This window comes from Aspergillus versicolor, assembly GCF_001890125.1.
Source record: "Aspergillus versicolor CBS 583.65 unplaced genomic scaffold ASPVEscaffold_6, whole genome shotgun sequence".
Lineage (NCBI taxonomy): Eukaryota > Fungi > Ascomycota > Eurotiomycetes > Eurotiales > Aspergillaceae > Aspergillus > Aspergillus versicolor.
The window spans coordinates 838,571-858,780 of record NW_024467529.1 but is presented as its reverse complement, the minus strand read 5'-3'; the positions used below and the strand labels follow the sequence as shown (position 1 = coordinate 858,780).

At 52.2% G+C, this 20,210-nt stretch overlaps 10 protein-coding genes and 1 non-coding gene across 11 annotated transcripts; 7 read left to right on the top strand and 4 right to left on the bottom strand.

The window, feature by feature from the left end:
- The first annotated feature begins 107 nt into the window (after positions 1–107).
- Positions 108–179, top strand: ASPVEDRAFT_t102. Its single transcript has one exon. It is a non-coding gene; the product is annotated as a tRNA-Met (tRNA).
- On the bottom strand, positions 108–2,687 carry ASPVEDRAFT_890057 (uncharacterized protein). The gene is made up of 2 exons (XM_040818477.1): positions 2,271–2,687; positions 108–2,220 (listed from the first exon to the last, which is right to left on the bottom strand). Exons 1-2 carry the CDS (start codon positions 2,517–2,519, stop codon positions 325–327), a joined length of 2,145 nt encoding a protein of 714 aa, XP_040669087.1. The 5' UTR covers positions 2,520–2,687; the 3' UTR covers positions 108–324.
- A 901-nt stretch (positions 2,688–3,588) lies between these two features.
- On the top strand, positions 3,589–5,467 carry ASPVEDRAFT_134800 (cytochrome P450; the record flags this gene model as incomplete). The annotated part of the gene is made up of 7 exons (XM_040807168.1): positions 3,589–3,817; positions 3,871–3,962; positions 4,006–4,039; positions 4,082–4,280; positions 4,334–4,726; positions 4,789–5,239; positions 5,324–5,467. 7 exons carry the CDS (start codon positions 3,589–3,591, stop codon positions 5,465–5,467), a joined length of 1,542 nt encoding a protein of 513 aa, XP_040669086.1.
- Positions 5,468–7,017: 1,550 nt separating this feature from the next.
- ASPVEDRAFT_133525 (uncharacterized protein) lies at positions 7,018–8,487 on the top strand (the record flags this gene model as incomplete). Its single annotated transcript, XM_040807039.1, has 5 exons — positions 7,018–7,155; positions 7,210–7,436; positions 7,490–7,629; positions 7,680–7,888; positions 7,957–8,487. 5 exons carry the CDS (start codon positions 7,018–7,020, stop codon positions 8,485–8,487), a joined length of 1,245 nt encoding a protein of 414 aa, XP_040669085.1.
- Positions 8,488–9,101: 614 nt separating this feature from the next.
- On the top strand, positions 9,102–11,022 carry ASPVEDRAFT_63096 (uncharacterized protein; the record flags this gene model as incomplete). Its single annotated transcript, XM_040815658.1, has 2 exons — positions 9,102–10,224; positions 10,421–11,022. The coding sequence occupies 2 exons, from the start codon at positions 9,102–9,104 to the stop codon at positions 10,888–10,890; spliced, it is 1,593 nt and encodes a 530-aa protein (XP_040669084.1). The 3' UTR covers positions 10,891–11,022.
- A 96-nt stretch (positions 11,023–11,118) lies between these two features.
- Positions 11,119–12,345, top strand: ASPVEDRAFT_134561 (intradiol ring-cleavage dioxygenase; the record flags this gene model as incomplete). The annotated part of the gene is made up of 1 exon (XM_040807142.1): positions 11,119–12,345. The coding sequence occupies one exon, from the start codon at positions 11,119–11,121 to the stop codon at positions 12,343–12,345; it is 1,227 nt and encodes a 408-aa protein (XP_040669083.1).
- A 181-nt stretch (positions 12,346–12,526) lies between these two features.
- On the bottom strand, positions 12,527–13,207 carry ASPVEDRAFT_133547 (uncharacterized protein; the record flags this gene model as incomplete). The annotated part of the gene is made up of 1 exon (XM_040807041.1): positions 12,527–13,207. One exon carries the CDS (start codon positions 13,205–13,207, stop codon positions 12,527–12,529), a length of 681 nt encoding a protein of 226 aa, XP_040669082.1.
- Positions 13,208–13,523: 316 nt separating this feature from the next.
- ASPVEDRAFT_151852 (uncharacterized protein) lies at positions 13,524–15,509 on the top strand (the record flags this gene model as incomplete). The annotated part of the gene is made up of 1 exon (XM_040808275.1): positions 13,524–15,509. The coding sequence occupies one exon, from the start codon at positions 13,524–13,526 to the stop codon at positions 15,507–15,509; it is 1,986 nt and encodes a 661-aa protein (XP_040669081.1).
- Positions 15,510–15,691: 182 nt separating this feature from the next.
- On the bottom strand, positions 15,692–16,579 carry ASPVEDRAFT_42835 (MBL fold metallo-hydrolase). The gene has a single exon (XM_040812674.1). The coding sequence runs from the start codon at positions 16,535–16,537 to the stop codon at positions 15,740–15,742; it is 798 nt and encodes a 265-aa protein (XP_040669080.1). The 5' UTR covers positions 16,538–16,579; the 3' UTR covers positions 15,692–15,739.
- A 528-nt stretch (positions 16,580–17,107) lies between these two features.
- Positions 17,108–18,680, bottom strand: ASPVEDRAFT_194873 (MFS transporter; the record flags this gene model as incomplete). The annotated part of the gene is made up of 2 exons (XM_040809169.1): positions 17,108–17,756; positions 17,809–18,680. 2 exons carry the CDS (start codon positions 18,678–18,680, stop codon positions 17,108–17,110), a joined length of 1,521 nt encoding a protein of 506 aa, XP_040669079.1.
- Positions 18,681–18,870: 190 nt separating this feature from the next.
- On the top strand, positions 18,871–20,198 carry ASPVEDRAFT_170685 (Zn(II)2Cys6 transcription factor). The gene is made up of 3 exons (XM_040808696.1): positions 18,871–19,039; positions 19,093–19,472; positions 19,543–20,198. The coding sequence occupies exons 1-3, from the start codon at positions 18,876–18,878 to the stop codon at positions 20,181–20,183; spliced, it is 1,185 nt and encodes a 394-aa protein (XP_040669078.1). The 5' UTR covers positions 18,871–18,875; the 3' UTR covers positions 20,184–20,198.
- Positions 20,199–20,210: the final 12 nt, after the last annotated feature.

Below are 20,210 nucleotides of genomic sequence, written 5' to 3'. Positions count from 1 at the left end.
CCACGTGATGTAGCCCTAATCAGGAACAGGACCCAGTGAATACTACCCACTGTGAGTCACTGTTTCCTTTATTGATCACAATTGTGGTCCGGCTTTCAACAAGTAAAAGCATGTTGACGCAGCGGAAGCGTGCCAGGCTCATAACCTGGAAGTCCCTCGATCGAAACGAGGACATGCTAATTGTTTCTTTTTTTGCTTTCCCTCGAGCATCTACATAGTTTGGATGGCAGTGAATGTAGTGAATAAAAAAGAAATCGATGAAATTATCACTGTGTCTGGGTGAGAAATCATAACACAGCCAGCCTCGGGGTACCCAGCTAGTGTCTACCTGACCTCGAGTACTTTTTCTACACCCTTCCCTGTGGGAATGCTGAACAACACAGCTGGACGGCCCTCGCCATAGGCCTGGTCAACACGGAAATATCCAGTGCGATCAAACTGGATGATATCGTCCGCACGAAGGTTCGAGACATTGCAGTCTGCCCAAGCCTCTGTGCGAAATTCATTCCGTTTTGTCAAGAACAAATTGATGTTGTCGTGCTTCTCAATTTTATCCCTTGTAACGAGGTGGTCGAAGAAATATATATCGACCTGTACCATATTTCTCGGCTCCTTAGCAAGCCAGGTAATCTTCTTTTCTGTCGTTTTAGGATCCGACCCGAGATCAAGCTTGAGTTGGATGGTCAGGATCTTCCCAGTCGTAGGCTCGGTAGTGACGCTCGAAACAATAGCATTTCCCCAATTCATGAGAGTGATCACCTCGCCGTCCTTCACCAGTCTCGCATCATCCTGCGCGATAAGAACCTCATTTGCGAAGATGACCTCCTTAGTCCCCAGACCTGGGTTCTTATGTTTCGGCCGTTGAGCTGAGGTTGTCTCCCCGACTCCATCAATATAGGCCGTCACGACATCAAGCTTGGGAATAGCCGTATACCGCGCCGCAACGGGATCAATATATTTCTTGTTAACGCCCCAGAACTGCGTCCAGTCCATGTTCACAATATTCTGGCTCGGGCCTTGCCTCAGTATAAACTCTCGCAGCGCAGGGATGGTGCAGCCCCTCCGCCGAATACCCCGTACGGTGGGCATGCGCGGGTCATCCCATCCCCAGACCACACTCTCATCTACGAAGGTGGTCAGTTTCCGCTTAGACAAGACCGTGCGGACAAAGTTTAGTCTGGAAAAGTCCCATATCTCGACAGACCGAAGACCAAGGGCGTTCTGAATCCAGTGGTATTGTGGGTTCCGGTCACGATACTCGTTTGTACGCAGGGCGTGCGTGACACCCTCTGCTGAATCGAGGTACGGCGCGCAGAAGTCGTAGGTCGGATATATCTTCCACGCACTCCCCGTTCTGTGATGCAGCCGGTGATTGCAGCGGTAGATGACCGGGTCCCGCAAGGCTTTGTTAACGTTGTCGATTGAAATTTTGGCACGGATGCACCACTGCAGCCCGTCCTGGGAGCCGGACTTCATTTCCTGGAAATGTGCAAGAGTTTCCTCAACGCTCATCCCGCGACATGTACTAGCAATACCCTTCATGCGTTGATCTTGCATTACTTCCTTGATTGTATGATCGGCGTAGGCCTTGCCGGACGTTATCAGCCCAACGCAGGCCTCGTACATCTGCTGAAAATAGTCGCTGGAATACGTAACCCGGTCTGGAACGACACCGAGGAGCGAAAGGTCGTGCAGAATCGAGTCCTGGAATTCCTGAGACTCCTTGGAGGGATTCGTATCGTCAAAGCGGCAGATCAGCGTGCCGCGTCTGTCGCCGTACTCGTGTGCGAAGTAGTCATTCAGAAGAGCAGCCTTTGCGTGCCCGATATGCAGATACCCTGATGGCTCTGGCGGAAAGCGACAAACGATTCCATTTTCGGCATTCTTTAGCCCGATGTTGTAGTTCGCGCCGGTTGGGTTAGACTCCGCTTTGGCTTGTTGCGTCTGGCTGTAGAATTCAACCACTGCAGCTGATAGCCAGGGATGCGTGCTCTCGATGAAGCTGAACCATCGGTTGATATTTTGGCCATTTCGCCGCAGTCCAACAATGACTCGGTTGCCTCGCAAGGCTCCCCAGATGATGATATCAGCGAGAGTCAGGGAGCGACCGACCATGTACGATCGCAGTGTGAGATGCGAATCGAGTTCCTTCGCCGGAGCCTCTAGAGCTTTGAAGTCGAGAACAGTAAACGGTTGGAACCGGTCGATCCATTCTCCAATCTAGTAAACATCAGACGGACACAGAACCATTAACATCGTGCATACCGTACCTCATTTCGCTTCAGCGCATTAGAAGGCGAATGGTCTAAAAAGTAGCGAAGAATTGCAGTATCAACTATTATTTGGCCGTCTCCAGCAACAAGCTCAGCGAAATTCTTGTCTGCGCCCGCACTGCTTGTATTCTTGAAAACGGTGTCGACTTCAAATCCGCGGTGGGCGGCATAAGCGCCGGCTAGGTAGAGTGGAAGAGTGAATGCTGCATTCGCCTTTGTGGCGATGGTGAGAGTGGCCATTGTCATCGAAAAGAGAAAATAAAGATGATAAACAGAGATTATACGGCGCGGTCATTGAGTTATACTCGCATTGAGGTGCGATGACTCGATGTCGATGTTGACTCTCTCTTGCTGTGCCGCATAACTGACTGGAACATCTACATTGATCAACCCAGCCAATACCGGAACCTGGCGCCTAAATCTGTGGCTATGGTTAATTTTACTATTATATAGGATAGCTACGTAATTTAGGGGAAATAAATAAATAAATATTATTCAGAATTACTATCAAGAACAGCCTCACAACGCTACAGGAAGAAACGCCTTTGATACTTTACAGCGTTAACATTCTCCCCTAATGGCCTGGTAATGTCGTCGACTGGAGGTATATATATTAGTATAATAAGCAGCGTAGATAAGCCAGGGATTGCGAGTACTTAAGCCGTCAAAGATACCCAAATTTCCCTTAGTTTCTATAGTAAAACGTCCCGGAATTATATTCCATGCCAGATCGGTAAAGAGGACCAAGTCTTCCCATGTAGCGACGGAGTACATGAGTAGGGATAAAGATAAGCTCATCATCTTGACGCTTGTCGGTACTTTGGAATTCAACACAGTCTCATAATCAGACTAGCTTAATCAACCAGTTACACATCCCGGGCATCAAAACGTGGTCTCAGACCACCCCAACCATGATAGCGCTATCAAAGTCCCTCCTCCTCCATGCAGCTAGCCCTTGGGTTTGACGTTCGATGTGGACCCCCGGCCGTTGAAGAACAGACCAGAATCAGCACCTCACAGCTGTCAAATGGCTCATCTCGGACAGGCACGACGCTATGCAAGGCCGCTGTTTCACATTGAACGCTATAACGGCTTTTATCGCAACCAAAATGGGTCTATTGGGCCGCAGCGGAGCCTTGTCAGCTGTCGTGGCTTTGGAGCTAAGCACGGGGCAGCGACAGGGACAAAAGTACAGTCTGGGCCGGGGTCTATTTCTCATTAAACGGTCTTTCCCCCCTGGGTAAGTGGGCATGATTTACCACGTTTATCAAAGACTGCACGAGGTAAAATTGACAGTTGAAAGTGGCGCGTGAGGATGCTTTTGGGTACGCTTCCTGACAGTATTGATAAGCCCCTGCTGGTTCAGGGAGGGCTTGCTGTGTTTATTGTGTATTGGACACTTTGGATTATTTATGCTCGATGGTTTCATCCTTTGGCGAAATTCCCTGGACCGTTCTGGGCGTCTATCTCGCGGGTTTGGACGGTGCTTCACGTTCTCCCTGGTGATGCGGAGAAGGCGCAGAAGAAGCTTCATGAGAGATACGGTGGGGATATTTACCAGATTATTGATTGTTATTTCCAATGCTGATAGATGCAGGCCCCGTGGTGCGCATTGCCCCGAACGAGCTGATCACTAGCGACCCCGGGGCGATGAAAACGCTATATGGGATTAAGTCTTTTACGCACAAGGTATCCTCTATTACTGAAATAATACTCCTTTACTGACCAACAGACCGATTTCTACGTGGCATTTAGACCACCATGGGGTACGTATCCAACACCAATCAAAACATGACTGACAAGAGCAGCGAGATTCCCAGACCACTTCTCATCCGCAGGCGGAAAAGAACACGCTGAGCGCCGACGGATCGTTAATAATGTTTATACGATGACGAGTATCTTACAGTCGGAAAAGTACATTGAAAAGTGCATCGATGTGTGGATTGAGAAGTTGAATGGGATGGCCGATGACAAGGAGTCCTTTGACCTGTGGGTGTGGACGCGAATGTACAGCCGCACTCTATATGCATTTGCAAATGCTAACATTATATCCCATGTAGGTACGCATACGATGTAATCGGCGAACTCTACTTTAGCAAAATGTTCGGCTTCCTGCAGTCTGGCGGCGATCATCTAGGGTATATTGCAGCAACGGACGACCTGATTCCTATCCAGTTCCTGGCGGGGAATATGCCTACCTACGTGCGGAGCATATTCATGCTAACGGGCATTCTGTTCCCAAAGGTCCGAGGGGCTCTGAAAGCCCTGGGAAGTCTTACTGAGGCGACGAATGGAATGCTGAAGAGCCGTCTGGCTGCGCTCCAGAGCGGCTCGGACGATTCAAAGCCACAGCGCGCTGATATTCTAGGAAAACTCATGGACATCTCGCATAAAAACGGCAAGGAGCTGGACTTTAGACTCGACGACGTCAAGGTGGAGGTTTTTGTTGCTTTGTATGTGCCGCAACACAACAGCGTAGCGTATGAAGGAATATCGATACTAACCTTGGAAACAGCTTCGCCGGAAGCGAAACCACCGCTCTCACCCTGTCCGGAATCCTATACAACATTTTCCGCCACCGAGCGGTGTACACAAAACTCACGGCGGAAATCGACGCCGCTGCAGCCGCGAACCAACTTAGCTCCCCACATATCGCCTACAACGAAGCCATCAAGCTCCCATACCTAGCTGCCTGCATTAAAGAGGGCATCCGGATGCACCCTATCACCGGGGTCTCGTTCCCACGGCACGCACCACCGTCCGGATGCGAGGTAGCCGGGTACTACATCCCAGGGGGCGCGCGGATCGGCGTGAACCCTGGCATCATCCACTTCGACAAAGGCGTTTTTGGAGACGATGCGGAAGAGTTCCGCCCGGAGAGGTGGATTGAGCGGGATGCGAGCGGCGTTATGGATCGGTATATTATGCAATTTGGGATGGGGGCGAGGACTTGTCTGGGGAAGAATGTGCGTATCCACCTCATAAACCTACCCCTTTGTTGTCCAGTGCAGTATCCACTGTTGAAGAGTTCTGACGCTTGGACCTTTCAGATCTCGATGTGTGAGATATACAAGGCCATTCCGCAGCTAATGCAGGCGTATACGTTTGAGCTTGGAAGCGAGGAGGAGATGCGGACGACGTCGTACTGGCTGCATAAGCCTGTTGCAATTGATGTTAAGGTCAGACGTCGTTAGGTAACAGGTCAACCACTAGGAAAGTCTAGATGTGTTCGTTGTGAATAAATTGGGCACGATGTGGAGGTTGAGATCTGCTGGAGATGGTCAGTTGAAGGATTAAACTCTGCATCGTGCGCACTATTCCGAATCGCAATAAAGGTGGCGTTTTGGGTTCTTCCTAGTCGTGATGTGCTGCATCTGCAGGGCGTGCTGGATCTCCAGAATAGAAGGTTTACCCGCACGCTCGGGTCAGTCTTTCCTTGGGAGGATAATAATAATAGGCCCAATCACGAAATTGTAGAAATCACAGGGCGCTGACTGGGCGGGGGAATTCCAGACCGTGAGAGATTTGCAGTTCACATGGACAGAACCAGCGAGGGAAACCGGGAAATCAATTCCGCACCCAGTGAGCTTCTGCTTCCCGATCGCTGCGGCGGCTTTTTCCGTGATGGCGCACTGGGATCTTGGAACGAGCTCGAGCTTAAGAAACTCTCATCAGGCCCTCGTATCGCGACCAATTCTTGGAGCGTTGGACCATGGAACGCTTTGGGCCGCACGACAAGAGCTAGTTTTGCCGGTTCCACTCGAGAGATTGAGTGCTAAGAGACCAAGAGCCCCTTTTGGACGTCAATATTACCTGCTGCGGAAAGCTATACGGATTGCTATCAGGCTGCGTTGGACTTGGGAGTCTGCGTGATCGCTGATACTGATTCAAAACTGATCTGACCATCGTGCAGTTGGTCAACAATTATTTGTTCGAGAAGCCAACTCTCGCTAGCATGGAATGTAGAGTTTTTTCACTTGTCCGTCTGAAGTCTGGGCCAGGTGGAAACCCGTATTCCGCTCCAGTCGTGACTCACCAGTTGCAACACACAACATTCTGCAGTCTGCACGCTTCTTCAAAAGCTCAAGAACATCTCGTTCGCCTTGGCATATCGTGGCAACTGGCGATCCGCATCAGCGACCAGGGATAGTGATCCTGCTCGGGGGATCCCCGAAGAATGGCGGTGGTGCTGGGGCCACTTTCTACCACGTTTGTCGTAGCCTGAGCTGCTGAAACTCTTTTCATCCTGGCGCCGACCATGAATGGAAATTAACGCGACGAATGGGTGTCTCAGGCTGGGCGAGTGTGTGTCGCATCCCTTTCTCTTCAGTAATGTCTGCCAGCGATAGCTCTGCATTAAAGTGACAATTATAGTGGCAGCATTGACACTGACAGCGACACTGACATAGCTCCACTCCCGCGGAATCTCGAGTTATTATTGTCGGTGAGTTCGCATTATTGCTGCAGCTCTGCAGCTGCAGTGGGCCCGGTGGGGACTGAAATTGGGATGGGCGAATATGCGAACAAGATCCGCCGGCGATCGTGGCCGGACTGTTGAAGGTTCGAGGTTGAAGTGGCCCTGTGAACGTTCAGCCGCCCGGCCCCCGCTGAGAAAAAGAAAGCAAAAGCCGTTTCAGGAGAAGTTGGTGGCTTGAAATGTCGGTAGTTCAAATATCTTCGGGTGCCAACATCGGCAGGCAATCCTCCTGCAATCTGGTCATATTTGTTTTGTGCTGCGGTCGACATGGCAGTGGACTATACCGAGAGTTTCGTCCTGCTGGGGCTTGGGCTGTTCTTCATCCTCGTCCGTGTTTATGTGCGATGGACCCAGGTTGGGCCGTCCAACTTCCAGCTCGATGACTATTTCATGCCGTTGGCAGGAGTATGTTCTTTACTCCTTCATTCTGGGGTTGTGTTTGTTCTAACGCCTTATCAGATAGTCTTCGCAATCGAAGTGTCCCTGGCCTACCTTGTCGGCGCCCGATATGGCGGCTTCACCAACAGCTACATGACGGACGAAGCGCGCGCCGCGCTCGATCCCAACTCGGAAGAATACCAGTTCCGCATCATGGGGTCCAAGATCCAGGTCGCAGGATGGAACCTGTACGCAATGGTCCTCTGGCTGATCAAAGGGTCTCTGGCGGTGTTCTACTCTCGACTCACGTACGCCACCTACCGCTGTCCTTATCCTTTTTAGACCTCACTAACAGCATTAGAACCGGTCTGAGCCACCTTCCAGCACGAGTGCGCTTCGCATACATCCTTCTCGGAGTCACCTATCTCGGGGTGGCATTGACCCTCATACTCAGCTGCCAGCCCATGCACAAGTTCTGGCAGATTAGTCCGGACCCGGGGAGTGAGTGCCTACACTATCTTCACCTGTTAGCCCCGTACTGACCGATACAGATATCTGCCAACCCGCCCGCTCAATGGTCTACGTCCTCGTTGTCATGGTCCCCAACGTCCTAACAGACATCTACCTCCTCTCCATCCCCCTCCCACTCCTCTGGGCCGTGCGCATCGGTATGCGCCGCAAAATCACCCTGATGGCCCTCTTCAGCGGCGCCATCTTCGTCGCCGTCGCTGCCATTGTCCGTGCCGTGATTATCATAGTCGTGCGTCCCCATATCCCTATCCCTATCCCATCTACCCTATATCATGTAGGTGTATGCTAATATTGTAGGCCGGCTCCAACGGCGCCGTGGAAGGCAGCAAATGGGCGTGCCGCGAATCCTTCGTCTCCATCATCGTCGCCAACCTCCCCATCGTCCAGCCCCTCATCCGCCGGGGCGCAAGCAAGATCGGTCTCTCGGCGCTCTTCAGCAACAGCGGGCCAAGCAGCTACGGACGCGGTCCGTCGGGTGGCCGGCGGCGCGAGGGCGACTACCCGCTTGCCTCACAGGAGGTCGGGACTGGGAAATCGAGAACGGGCACGGAGACGGGCGGTGGGTGGAAGAGTCGGCGGCTAAGGGGGTTTGGGTCGACGGTGCATCATTCGACGGCGATGGGGAGTGATGAGGAGATTCTGTTTGAGGGGGGGAGGAATGGGAAGGGGAAGGGGAATAATCAGATTACGGTTACGCATGAGACTGTGATTGAGCGTGAGGAGTCTAGTCCGACGGGGTCGCCGACGAGGAATGAACATGGGCATGGGCAGGAGTCGGTGTCTGGAGCGAATGGGGGTGCGTGGGATGGACGAGGGAGGAGGGGGTAGAAGGATGCGTCGTCCATTATGAATTATGGATATTCTCAGTAATTATTAATCTTTATTTTAATTCATGATTATGGGATGGTTGGGGAAGGGTGGGTGCATACATTATATACCCTTTAAACTCAGAAGGAATGTGAGTCACAATACAAATAATCGCAGTCTATATGATAAATCTCAATGTAGATGTAATAATGTGGAGCAGAGTTTGGGAGACTTGAAATCCAGCGTTTGCGTCCACAATCCCATAACGAAACGGCGAGTAAAACTGACAATGGAAGGCAAGTGTGTAAAGATAGTTAACAGAGGCTGTGTTATTACTGGCATAAAGCCTCAGACATGAACCAGTCTACTTTCTGCGACAGGACCGATTCTTGGAAACAATTTTTGGAAATACTGAAGGAAGATGCCCAGAGTATTCTCTCCGTCAAGACTTGGATGGAATCATCAAGCCGATGTCTGCCCCACAAGACTATAACTCGGAGTCTGCTGCCTGTTACAGTAATGGCTGGAATGCTGTTAAATGCAGCCCTTTAGCAGCTAGACACAGTTAGACCACAGTTTTCCAGTACTAAAATCGTGCGTACGACTCATCTTAACAGAGCTTTCAACACGCCATAATGGTCCGCCCGGCGATATTTGCACTGCTCTGCCTGACAGCTTCAGCCTCAGTCACAGAGAGAATATCGCCCACTGCCCAAACACTGAACGGGACATACTCTGGCGTGCACTCTGCCGAATTCAACCAGGATCTCTTCCTTGGAATTCCATATCTCCAGGCACCCGTTGGCGATAGACGGTTTCACCCTGCAGACACCCTGAACAGCTCGTGGAATGGGAGCAAAGCGGCAACATCCTATGCCCATTCCTGCATTGGCTATGGGACTTCCATTCCCCTATCAGACATGTCGGAGGACTGTCTATACCTCAATGTGATCCGTCCCCATTTGGATAGCAATATATCCAATTTACTGCCAGTCGCTGTCTTCATCCACGGCGGAGACTTTTCAGGCAGCAGTGCCAGCCAGGAACAATACAACCTCTCCTTCATCGTCGATAAATCAGTCCAGCTCGACCAGCCCATGCTAGCCGTGAGTTTCAACTACCGCCTCAGCGCCTGGGGGTTCCTCTTCAGCAACCAGCTCCGCGACACTGGAGCAACGAACATCGGACTCCGCGACCAGCGATTCGCACTCGCCTGGATCCAGGAAAACATCGCAGGCTTCGGAGGCGACCCTGCCAAAGTCACCCTCTGGGGCCAGGGCGCTGGTGCATCGAGTGTTGGCTTCCACATCACCGCCTACGCCGGACGCAACGATAGTCTGTTCCGCGGCGCGATCATGCAGAGCGGAAACCCGGTTCCTGAAAAGGGGATGAATGGGACGCAATACTATCAACCTTTGTATGATGAGATTGCGCGGCGGGTTACCCCTGAAGCAGGGTATGCGTTGGCTAATGGAATGGCGGATGGGGATACCTGCTGGGATGCAGTGGATCGGAAGGCCTGTCTGCGCAATGTGGACTTTGGGCAGATGAATGATGCGATCAATTCTACGAGTCCAAAGTCTTGGTTCCCAGTTATAGATGGTGATATTGTTACTGAGCAGCCCAGTCGGTCGTTGTACACTGGGAAGAAATATGTCAAGGTGCCTATTCTTATCGGTGCAAATACCGACGAGGGTTCGTATTACATGCCTACGCATGATATCACCACCGAGGCCGAGTTTATAGACCTTATCGCGAGTACGCTCCCTTCCTGGACTTGATTGAAATCCTTTGCTAATACATGAAGACCCTCAATTCCACGGAGTCGCTCCTGGCATTGCGCTGCCGCGCATCTTGGTCAACCAACTGGCAGCAGCCTATTCGAATGCGTCTTCACCATGTAAGTCTATCCTCCCTTGAATTGGGCGCACCACGGCCATTCTAAAGCGTATAGACGAGAGAGCATTAGCGTATCAAGGGGACGCTGCCATCCACGCAAATCGTCGCCAGGCCTGTTCCACCTGGGCCCGCGCCAACATCAGCGCATACTGCTATCGATTCGACGTCCCACTTTACCACCAAGCCTCTGCACAACACGGGAACGAGGTCCCCTTCGTCTTTGCCAACACAAACGGACACGGCTACGACGCCAACCCCATTTCCCGAGACCTCGCAGTTCTTGCGAGCGATATCAGCAGCAGCTGGGTAAGCTTCATTGCCACACTGGATCCTAATTCGTGGAGACGCCACGCAAATTCAACGCCGGTGACCCCGATTTGGCCAAAGTACGCGGCCGAAAATGCGTCCGAGATGGTGTTTCAGGCGAACGGGACGAGCCACGTTGAGCGGGATGTCTGGCGAGCCACTCAGATTCGGTTGATTAATGGAGAGCCGTCTGGGATTGCAGTGGCATACCAGAGGTAGGAGGAACTGTGTTGGTGATGGGCCGTGTCAGACTAAATCTCGCAAGCCTGTCCAACTCTCGTGTAACTCCGATGATCATCGTGGGCCTTCCACTTAGGGCTATTGAGGCCGACTATACTTCACAACAACTACAAGCAAAGGACATTGATTGCAAAGATATAAATTCCTCCTTAGCACACTGAATCTATTCTAAATCTATTAAATCTATTGTCCGTCTTCAATTGCACGATGCACCTCCAACCGCTTATACTATTGTCTCTCGCCAGCCCGGCATTTTCCCACGGTGCTTTTGAACATGAAGACCTCGAAACCCAACTGCTCAAACGCGACTTCTTCAGCCACGGCAGACGAAGCCTCGAGTCGTGCGCCGGCACCCTCAATTCAGACGGGACAAACTCCCAGGCCCATAAACGCCGCGCCGCCTTCGTAAACCAGCACCGCCAACAACTGAAGCTCAAACGCTCCATGGTCGAAATCCTCAACACCAGCCACCTGCACACAGGCCCATTCATCAGTCCCAACCGCCCAGCCGACGCATTCACTGGAGAGAACCACGTCCTCCTAAACCCCTACGGCGACAACGGCCCCTACTACGTCCCCGGCGAGGTGATCCGCTCCGACGCGCGCGAAAACCAACTCGGGGTCCCCATCATCGTCGAAGCACAATTCATCGACTTCGAAACCTGCAAGCCCATCCCCGGGATGTGGTGGGACCTCTGGAACGCAAACGCCACAGGCGTCTACAGCGGCGTCATCAACCAGGGCAACGGCGATTTCTCAGACCACTCCAACGTCAACAACACCTTCCTCCGCGCCGTGGCAATGGCCGATCAGGACGGCGTGGCTCAGATCAAGACAATATTTCCGGGCCACTATACCGGCCGCACGAACCATATCCATATCATCGCGCATACGGACGTTACTGTCCTGCCTAACGGCACCATCACGGGAGGAAGTATCGCCCATATAGGACAGTTTTTCTTCGACCAGGCTATTATCGACAAAGTCTCGCAGACATATCCCTATACAGAGAACCCATACGTCCCCATCGGAAACGCCCGGGATGATACCTTCCACCAGGAAACCGCCTACTCGGCCTCAGACCCTGTATTCCACTATGAGTATCTAGGCGATACACTAGATGACGGGCTGTTCATGTGGGTACGGGTCGGCGTAAATGCATCTGCGAGCTGGCCCTCCGAGCAGAGTTTTATCTACGGTGCTGGTGGGGGGAAGTACTCCTGTGGGACTGGGCGGATTGGTAAGAACTATACATCTGACGACGAGGAGTGTAAGAATGATGTTGATGTTGGTGCGTTGCCTGGTGAGAAGGGGCCTGGGCCTGCGGTTTATTCGGCGCCGCCGCCTACGGCTTGGGATGATGAGATTGATGAGGCGGAGATTGAGGCTGCGCATGGTGTGTTGGAGGGGGAGAATGGTGTAACGGCGGTTTAATCAATTTGACTAGGGAATGTAATGCAAAAGAAAGATGGCCTAATACTTTTGTGGTCGGAGTGGTAAATATCTGCCATGTGGATATTGTACTACCCCTGGTATCTGGAATATAAAATACAAGTATATTATTCTATACAAAACACTCTCTAAGTTGTTCTCAACTGCTACCCTATTTATCGCCTTAAGCCAAAACAGTAACATTACTGGACTGCGTACAGTTCACCAACACATTAATCGGCGGAAACGTCCCACCGGGCATAAACGCCTGGCTGCTGTAATTATAAGTCGGACTCAGCATCATAATCTGCCCCACGGTCGTCCCAAACTCCTCCGCAAGATCTTTATACACCCCGGCACTAAACTGATACGGCTTCAACACACACCGACTCGGTTCGCAGAGGGGCACCTTGACGAAGCGGCCGGGGTCTAGCTCGTCTGTTGCAGAAACAGACTCGTCGCCCAGCGCATGCGAGGTTAATGCCTCGGTGGATATATTCAGCCGCTGCGCAATACGCTCGTATGTATCTCCGTTGACGGTGTAGTAGAGGCGCGGACCGCCGTCAATACAGGTGCGCGTTCTGTTTGTTTCAGGGAGCAGACAGCTCTCGTTGTCTGGGGTGCATGTCTGCGGCGGGATTAAGAGCTGCTGACCCACGTTGGGAATGATTGTGACGTCGGCCATGAGATTTTGGCGGCCGATGTCACAGACGCCGCGATTTGTGGCTCTTGCGACGTCGAAGACTGTTGTACCTTGTTTGGTTATGGGGTACAGGTAGGTGGTGGCGTTGAGGGTGCTTGGATTGCATGAGGTTGCGGTTGCGGACACGAGGAAGAGGCTTGAGAGTATGAAAATAGACTTCATTTTGGTGGTTGTTGGAATTGTGATTGAGCTTTGAGTGGCCGTGGACAGTAAATATACCAGCTGGTTAAATTAGTTTGTTATCTCCGAGATCTGCAGGCCGAGTTAGGGCTCGCAAACTGCTCCCGTTCTCGGATACTTGGCCCGTCTCTTCCACGCGGCGATCTTTGCACGGTCTTTTCTTTCTGCAACGCAGCACTAATTGCTCGTCTACGTCTTAGCTTGCGTAGGCTATGACGATCCAGGCAGATGCCGATAGCCGGGCTGAACATTACAAAGCCAGACACCTCATTCATGTTTCCTCAACTGCATACCCGAAATGTTGTCATTGCTTCCTACCCTCCTAGTATGCGCCATTGGCCTGCTCAGTCTGGTACGGGCGGCATGTCCTTACGCTCAGCGAGCGGACATCGACAAAGCACGTCAGCCTTCTCCAGGTAAAGACGGCGTCCTGCTAATGAATCGCATCGCACCGGGGACATCCAGACTGTACATTTCAGACCTCGATGGGAGCAACGAAACACCACTCCTCTCAGACCCCGTCTTCGAATACCACGCCAGCTTCTCCCCAGACGGGCAGTGGGTTCTCTTCACAAGCGAGCGCAATGGCGATGGGAACTCGGACATCTATCGCATCCGAACAAACGGGTCTGATCTCCAGCCCCTTGTGGTAACTCCTGCAGTTGAGGATTCCGTCGTGCTATCGCCGAACGGGACTCTCGCAGCGTATGTCTCGACAGAGGGCATGGTTGCAAATATCTGGGTGCTTGATCTGGTTTCTGGGACTCGCCGGAATCTGACAGATACACCGGCAGTGACTGCGACAACGAATTCGAGTCTGCCGCATGGCTATTTCAAGCCTTCCTGGTCGCCTGATGGGCAGTGGATTGCGTTTTCGTCGGATCGAAACACCCAGTGGTTGGGTCATGGTTGGGATACTTTCTTTGGACTCAGCGGATGGGAACATACCCAGGAGCTCTCGATTTATGCTATCCGACCTGATGGGTCTGGGTTTCGTCAGGTAGTTACTAAAGAAGGGTATGCTCTTGGTTCACCCAGCTGGTCTCCAGATGGCAACCGTATTGCCTTCTATGAAATGAGTCGTGAGACCACCTGGGACGCACACAGTTCGTTTGACATGGCGACTGCAAACTCGTCTATTGTCTCGGTTGATTTCAAGACTGGGTCCCATCGCGTCGTTGAGGTGGACGGTCCAGGCATCAAGATCTTTCCGCAGTATTTGTCTGATACTGACATTGGGTATCTGCTCAAAGGGGGGACCAGTGAAGGGATATACACTGGCGGCATCTATTACAACACCTCCGAGTCAATGGCCCGCTCCCCTGCATGGTCGCCCGATGGCAAGAAAGTCGTGTACGAGAAAACGGCCTGGAATGTTCGTCCGCAAGGGAAGCTGCTCTATAGCTGGGACAGTCGATGGGAGTACCGCTTCACAGACGTGTTTCCCACCAGCTCGCCCAAGGGCAATATTGCACTCACCCAGAAGCAGCTCGGCGACTCCTCGATCATCAGCATGAACGCAACCGGACAGACCCCTGAAAACATCTTCGACCCCGTCGCGAGGGGCATCCTGAGCCAGTCCGTCGTGGACAAGGGCACAGGAGGAGCCTTCCAGCCGTCCTGGTCCTCAGATGACAACTGGATAACATTCGGCGTAGGATACTGGTTCCAAGGCCGGGCCTCCAATGGGGGCTGGATCGTGAGATCCAAACCCGATGGGACAGACGCACAGAATCTGACAGAAAGCGCACTCACCCTGACCAACACGACCCTCAACACGGGCTTCCCCAGCTTCTCGCCCGACGGCACAAAAATCGTCTTCAGAGTCTGGGGTCTGGGTTCGGAAGACGGTAACAAATCCCAACTCGGCCTACGCATCCTCGACCTTTCCAGTTCTAAACATAACGGCTCTCACCAAATTACCACACTGACAAATTCATGGGACACACTTCCATCCTTCTCACCGGACGGGTCAAGGATCGTCTTCACGCGCAGAACAACCCCTACAAACTACGACATCTGCACTATCCGTCCCGACGGGACAGACCTCCGGGTCCTCACCAGCAGCAACGCAAACGACGCACATGCCGTGTGGCCGCAGGATGGCCGGATCATCTACTCCACGGGCGAATACGGCTTCCAGTACGAGTGCGCGCTGTACGACAATACGTTTCAGCCGTATGGGCAGATTAATATCATGGATGCAGATGGGCGCAATAAGCAGGCTTTGACGAATTCTCTGTGGGAGGACTCCATGCCGTTGTTTGTTGGTGAGGGTATTTGAGATTGTGTACATTCATGTATCTCTTCCTTAAAGAAGGCTCTGGAGTCAGCTGAGGCACCTTCCTTGTTAGGGAAATATAATGGGAAGGTGCGATGCATTCCTCCAGGATAGGAAGGAGCAATCCTCTCGTACTTTCCTATAGCAGTATTTCCATTAAGTTGCTTATATTCCAAAGTCAATTCATTCAACTACACTTTCTAACACTATAGACAGTCTATCATAAACACACTTCAAAGAACAGAAACAGATTCACCCCCCTTCAACCAACACACCTTATCACTAACTCCCTCCTCCTCAAACGCCCTCTTCAGCTCCTCTCCAAACTGCGTAAAATGTCCCCACGACTCATAGTGCATCGGCACAAGAACATCAGCCTTCAAAGCCCGGAACAGCCTCGCCCCGTCCTTGCCACCCATCGTAATCTGGATCAACGGGTTATTAGGGTCCGGGCCAACAGGCCCATGTGCATTGCCCAGGTTCATCACAGCCGCGCGCACATGGTACCGATCTGCTATACCCTCTAGTTCCTCGATGTACACTGTATCCCCCGTGAAGTAGATAGCGTTGGGGAGGCCGTCGCGGCCAGTGCCGAAATCTTCACCGGTGATGATGAACCCCGTGCATTCGTTCCCTGGGACATGCTTTGTTGGGGTGGCTATGATCTTGAATTTCTTGCCGCTGATGGTATGATCTAGTTCTGTCCAGGGTTGCATGCCGTGCACGGCGGGGCGCGGGGAAAGGTTCTTTGCGCCGTCTGGGGTGGTGTAGACGCGGCGGCCGTCGAGGAGCTGTCGGCCGAGTTCGTCGAGGTTGTCCGGGTGGTCTTCGTGGCTGAGGAGGACGGCGTCGATGATGGGGAGTTGGTCTAGGCGGAGGGCGGGGTTGTCGGTGACTTTGAGGACTGTGATGCCCACGTCCCAGGAGGTGCCGGCGGGTGAGAAGAAGGGGTCGGTTAGGAAGTTGACACCGTTGATTTCGAGGATGGCGGTGGCAGTGCCGATGTGGGTGACGTTGAGGGTGGGAGACATGTTGATATAGAATAAGGTAAAGAAGAGTAAAGTGAAGCTGGTTTTGGACGAGCTGTTGGAACAATCAATGCCCAGTTCCCGGTACTTAAACCCCTGAGATGCAACAAACTTACAAATTTCCACCAGTCTTTACAAATCTGGAAGTGTGATAAATCAACCTTTGTTAATCATTCTAGAATGTTGTTCGGTATCCCTCCTTCGGCATCCCTCCGGCGCATCCCACTCGATATTGCGACACGACAATCGCCACTGGAGGACCTACCGTACCACGGTTTGTGTCTACAAGGCTTTTATAGCCAATTATAACTGTCTCTACCTAATTATTGATCTCGATAATAGTCCGAAATATTCAAGGCAAGTAAAAGGTAGAGCAAAACGGATTAAGGACTCCATAATCGACTTAATTGCATGACATTCAGATTTACACCGTTAACTATGTGTAATATAATAGTACTGATCTAACAATTACCGAGCTTAACTGTGTAACCTGAATTCCACCAATACAACTTATATTATCTTCGCGTTCTAAACAAACTAGTCTATAGTCTATAAAACATACAGCATAACCAATCAAATATGTGCTCGCATCCTCTCCATCTCCTGAATTATAGGACTAGCCTTCCGAATCCTATGCCCATACAAATAGAAAACAACCGGAATCAAAACACAAACCGCCTCAACAAGTCCCAACAGTGTCCCTCCCCAGTTCAGCCCCAACGCCGCATACATAGACGGTCCAGCAAGCGGGAGACAAGCGCCCATAACACTCCGAGCAAACATATTCCCCGCCAGCGCCGAGGCCGTATAAATCCCATACGACCGCGCCATGTAGTTATTTGCATAGATAAAGACGCAAGCATTCCCCGCACCAAACGGCAGGCCAGCTAGAATCGGCACAGCCCAGTGCACATTTGGAGTGCAGGTCCACGCGAACCAAAGCTGGCCGACGGCGAGCAGGATCGCGCCAAGGGTCACAATGCTGGCCATTGCTTCAGGGGGAACCTGGCCGGTCTTGGGGTCCCTGCGGTGGTTGTTGATGACTTTGCGGAGAAGTGGCTCGCTGGCTATTGTTATGAGCACGCCCACTCCAATTCCGATGAATGAGAGGCCCCCGATTCCTGGGGACCAGCCGCGCTGGGTCTGGAATGCGATGGGGTAGGCCACGAAGCAGAGGTATAGCACGCCGTAGACGATCGCGACGTAGGTGTCCCAGAACATACTGTAGGATAGCGTTAGTTCGGATAAGAGAGTGCCGGGGATAGGGCTATTACCAGATTGGTTCAGTGACCAGCATGACAAGCGGCCGGCTGAGGCCGACTCGAAGTCGGGTCTTCAGCGTCTCTCCATCATCGTATCGGGTCCACCACTTCGGGTTTCCTGTTTCTTTGCGGAGTTTCGCTGCACGGTGTCGGAGGATGACGGGCTCGTAGGTTTCCTTTATAAGGCACATTAAGACGAAAATGGCACCGCCTATGATGAGGACGATCCAGTTCGTCCATCTCCAGCCCAGGTATTCGAACACGAAGCCCCCGATTATGGGTCCATATACAGGCCCGTTTGCCGGCCCAATAGACCAAACCCCAAACGCCGCCGCGCGATGTGTATCGGAGACAATATCGTTCACCGAAGCTGGGGAATTGCCCATGATTGTACTGCCAAACAGGCCTCCAAAGAACCTGCTGATCAGGATCGCCTCTATGTTAGTTGCCAGTGCGCTTGGGAGAACCAGGATGAGGAAAACCCCCATGGACACCAGGTAGACCGGTCGTCGACCGAGCACTTCGCTGAGGGGCGCGGATACAAAAGTCCCCATGGCCATACCGAGAAGATAGGTGAAGACGCCTAAGAGGCCGACGATTTTGGAGATGTGGAATTCCTCCTCCAGGCCTGGGATTCCGGAGGTGTAGACCGTGCTGAAGAGACTGACTACGGTCGCGCCCAGGCTTATCGTCACAATACTGAGGCCCTTGTACCATAGTGGCCAGAGACGGGGGTTTTCATGATCGTCTGCTTCCCAGGAGACTTCGTAGTCTGGCGGATTCTGAGCACTGGGCAGTCGGGAGACGGCGGGCGCAATTGTCTCTGTGGTGTAGCCTTCTGCGCCGGCTGTATAGCTTCGAGTCAGCTCGGAGCCGACAGACATAATCCGATAAAGAAATTAAACAAACTTTGCGCTATATTTACGGCAGTTACAGACTTGAAAACACAGCCCCTGATCTATATAGCTCGCCAGGCGGGAGATTCCGGTGGGATGCCGGTGTTACTAACAGAGAGTCTTCTCTCGCCACTCGGCCTCCCTCTCAACCTCAACCTCACCATCCCTCCTGGATTATGCAAAATGTCTCGACGCTCAGATAATTCCGCTGCTCATCCCTTTCAGTGCAGTCATCCAGGATGCAGTGCGGCCTACCAACGCAAAGAACACCTAAACCGGCACTTGGCCCATCACAGTCAAGGGGCCCGTTCATCCTGTCCTTACTGTGACAGCACCCTAGCTAGAAGGGATGTACAGATGAAGTCTGATGGAAACAATCGCAAGACTAACTCTCATCCAGCGATCTTCTCCGCCGCCATATAAAGAACTACCACCCGGAAAAGCAGGCCCCGCCGTCTCGCGCCCAAAAGGCCTGCAGCGCCTGCCATGCTCGAAAGGAACGATGCGATGGCGGATACCCATGTAGTCGTTGCCAGCGGCGGGGGGTTACCTGCTCGTATACTCGCTTAGAGACTGCTTGTGAGAGACAAGCGGACTTCAGCGCGGATTTAACCGCGTCAGTTCCCAGCTCTTCACGCTGGATTGCTCAGGATTATATCGATATTTACTTCGACGAGTTTCACCCCATCTGGCCATTTCTGTTTCGAGCCACATTCAAGCCATCGGAGGAGCCTTGTGTGCTACTGCAGTCAATGGCCATGATGGGGCTTTGGATAAAGGGTGACCAAGCGGCTAGGGATACGGCGATGACCTTTCATCATAAATTGCTTGCGGCGATTCAGGACCAGAGGGTTTGTCAATTGTCATTATACCCTAACACGAAGTAAACTTGCTGATGGCTGTATGAAGTCTCAATGGTATATGCCCGAAACAGTGAGCCCCGACGAGCACACGCCCTGGCCCATACCGACATACCAAAGCATTCTTCTCCAACTTATATTCGCTCTTCTTATAGCGAAGCAAGAGAGCACTCTTGATCTGAATCTTCGCTTTCAGCTCCCAGACGAAAAATACAAACTCCTCACTTCCCTTGTGGAGACCTGCCGGCAGGTCGGGTTGTTCAACTACCCAAATATGCTGGCCAGATTCCATCCTTCTGCCCCCATCGCGCTTATCTGGGTGAGTGTCGAGGAAATTAAGCGATTTGGATTAGCATTATACAAACTGTGCCGAATGTGTACTCGCACCAGTTTGGCAGACAAAGGTGGCAGCAGCCGTGGTTTGAGGAGCGAGCTTCTCACCCTGGCGGACTTGGACTTTTGCATGCCGGACAGCGACGAAATATGGAACGCCCCTCCAAGTAGTGGTACTGAATGGTTCCGAAGTACTGCCTTGCAGCAGAGCTGCAGGGATAATCGGGACCCAGACGGGTGGATATCGCAGACAGCGGTGAAGTTGCATGATGAGCACGTTGGGCTTGACTGGATATAACTATATAAAGTTCTATGTAAAATATGT

Coding starts and splice junctions, on each gene's coding strand:
- ASPVEDRAFT_170685 (XM_040808696.1), top strand. CDS start 18,876: ATGTCTCGACGCTCAGATAATTCCGCTGCTCATCCCTTTCAGTGCAGT. Junction 19,040..19,092: donor GACAGCACCCTAGCTAGAAG/GGATGTACAGAT, acceptor ACTCTCATCCAG/CGATCTTCTCCGCCGCCATA. Junction 19,473..19,542: donor GATGGGGCTTTGGATAAAGG/GTGACCAAGCGG, acceptor TCAGGACCAGAG/GGTTTGTCAATTGTCATTAT.
- ASPVEDRAFT_42835 (XM_040812674.1), bottom strand. CDS start 16,537: ATGTCTCCCACCCTCAACGTCACCCACATCGGCACTGCCACCGCCATC.
- ASPVEDRAFT_890057 (XM_040818477.1), bottom strand. CDS start 2,519: ATGACAATGGCCACTCTCACCATCGCCACAAAGGCGAATGCAGCATTC. Junction 2,221..2,270: donor ATGCGCTGAAGCGAAATGAG/GTACGGTATGCA, acceptor GATGTTTACTAG/ATTGGAGAATGGATCGACCG.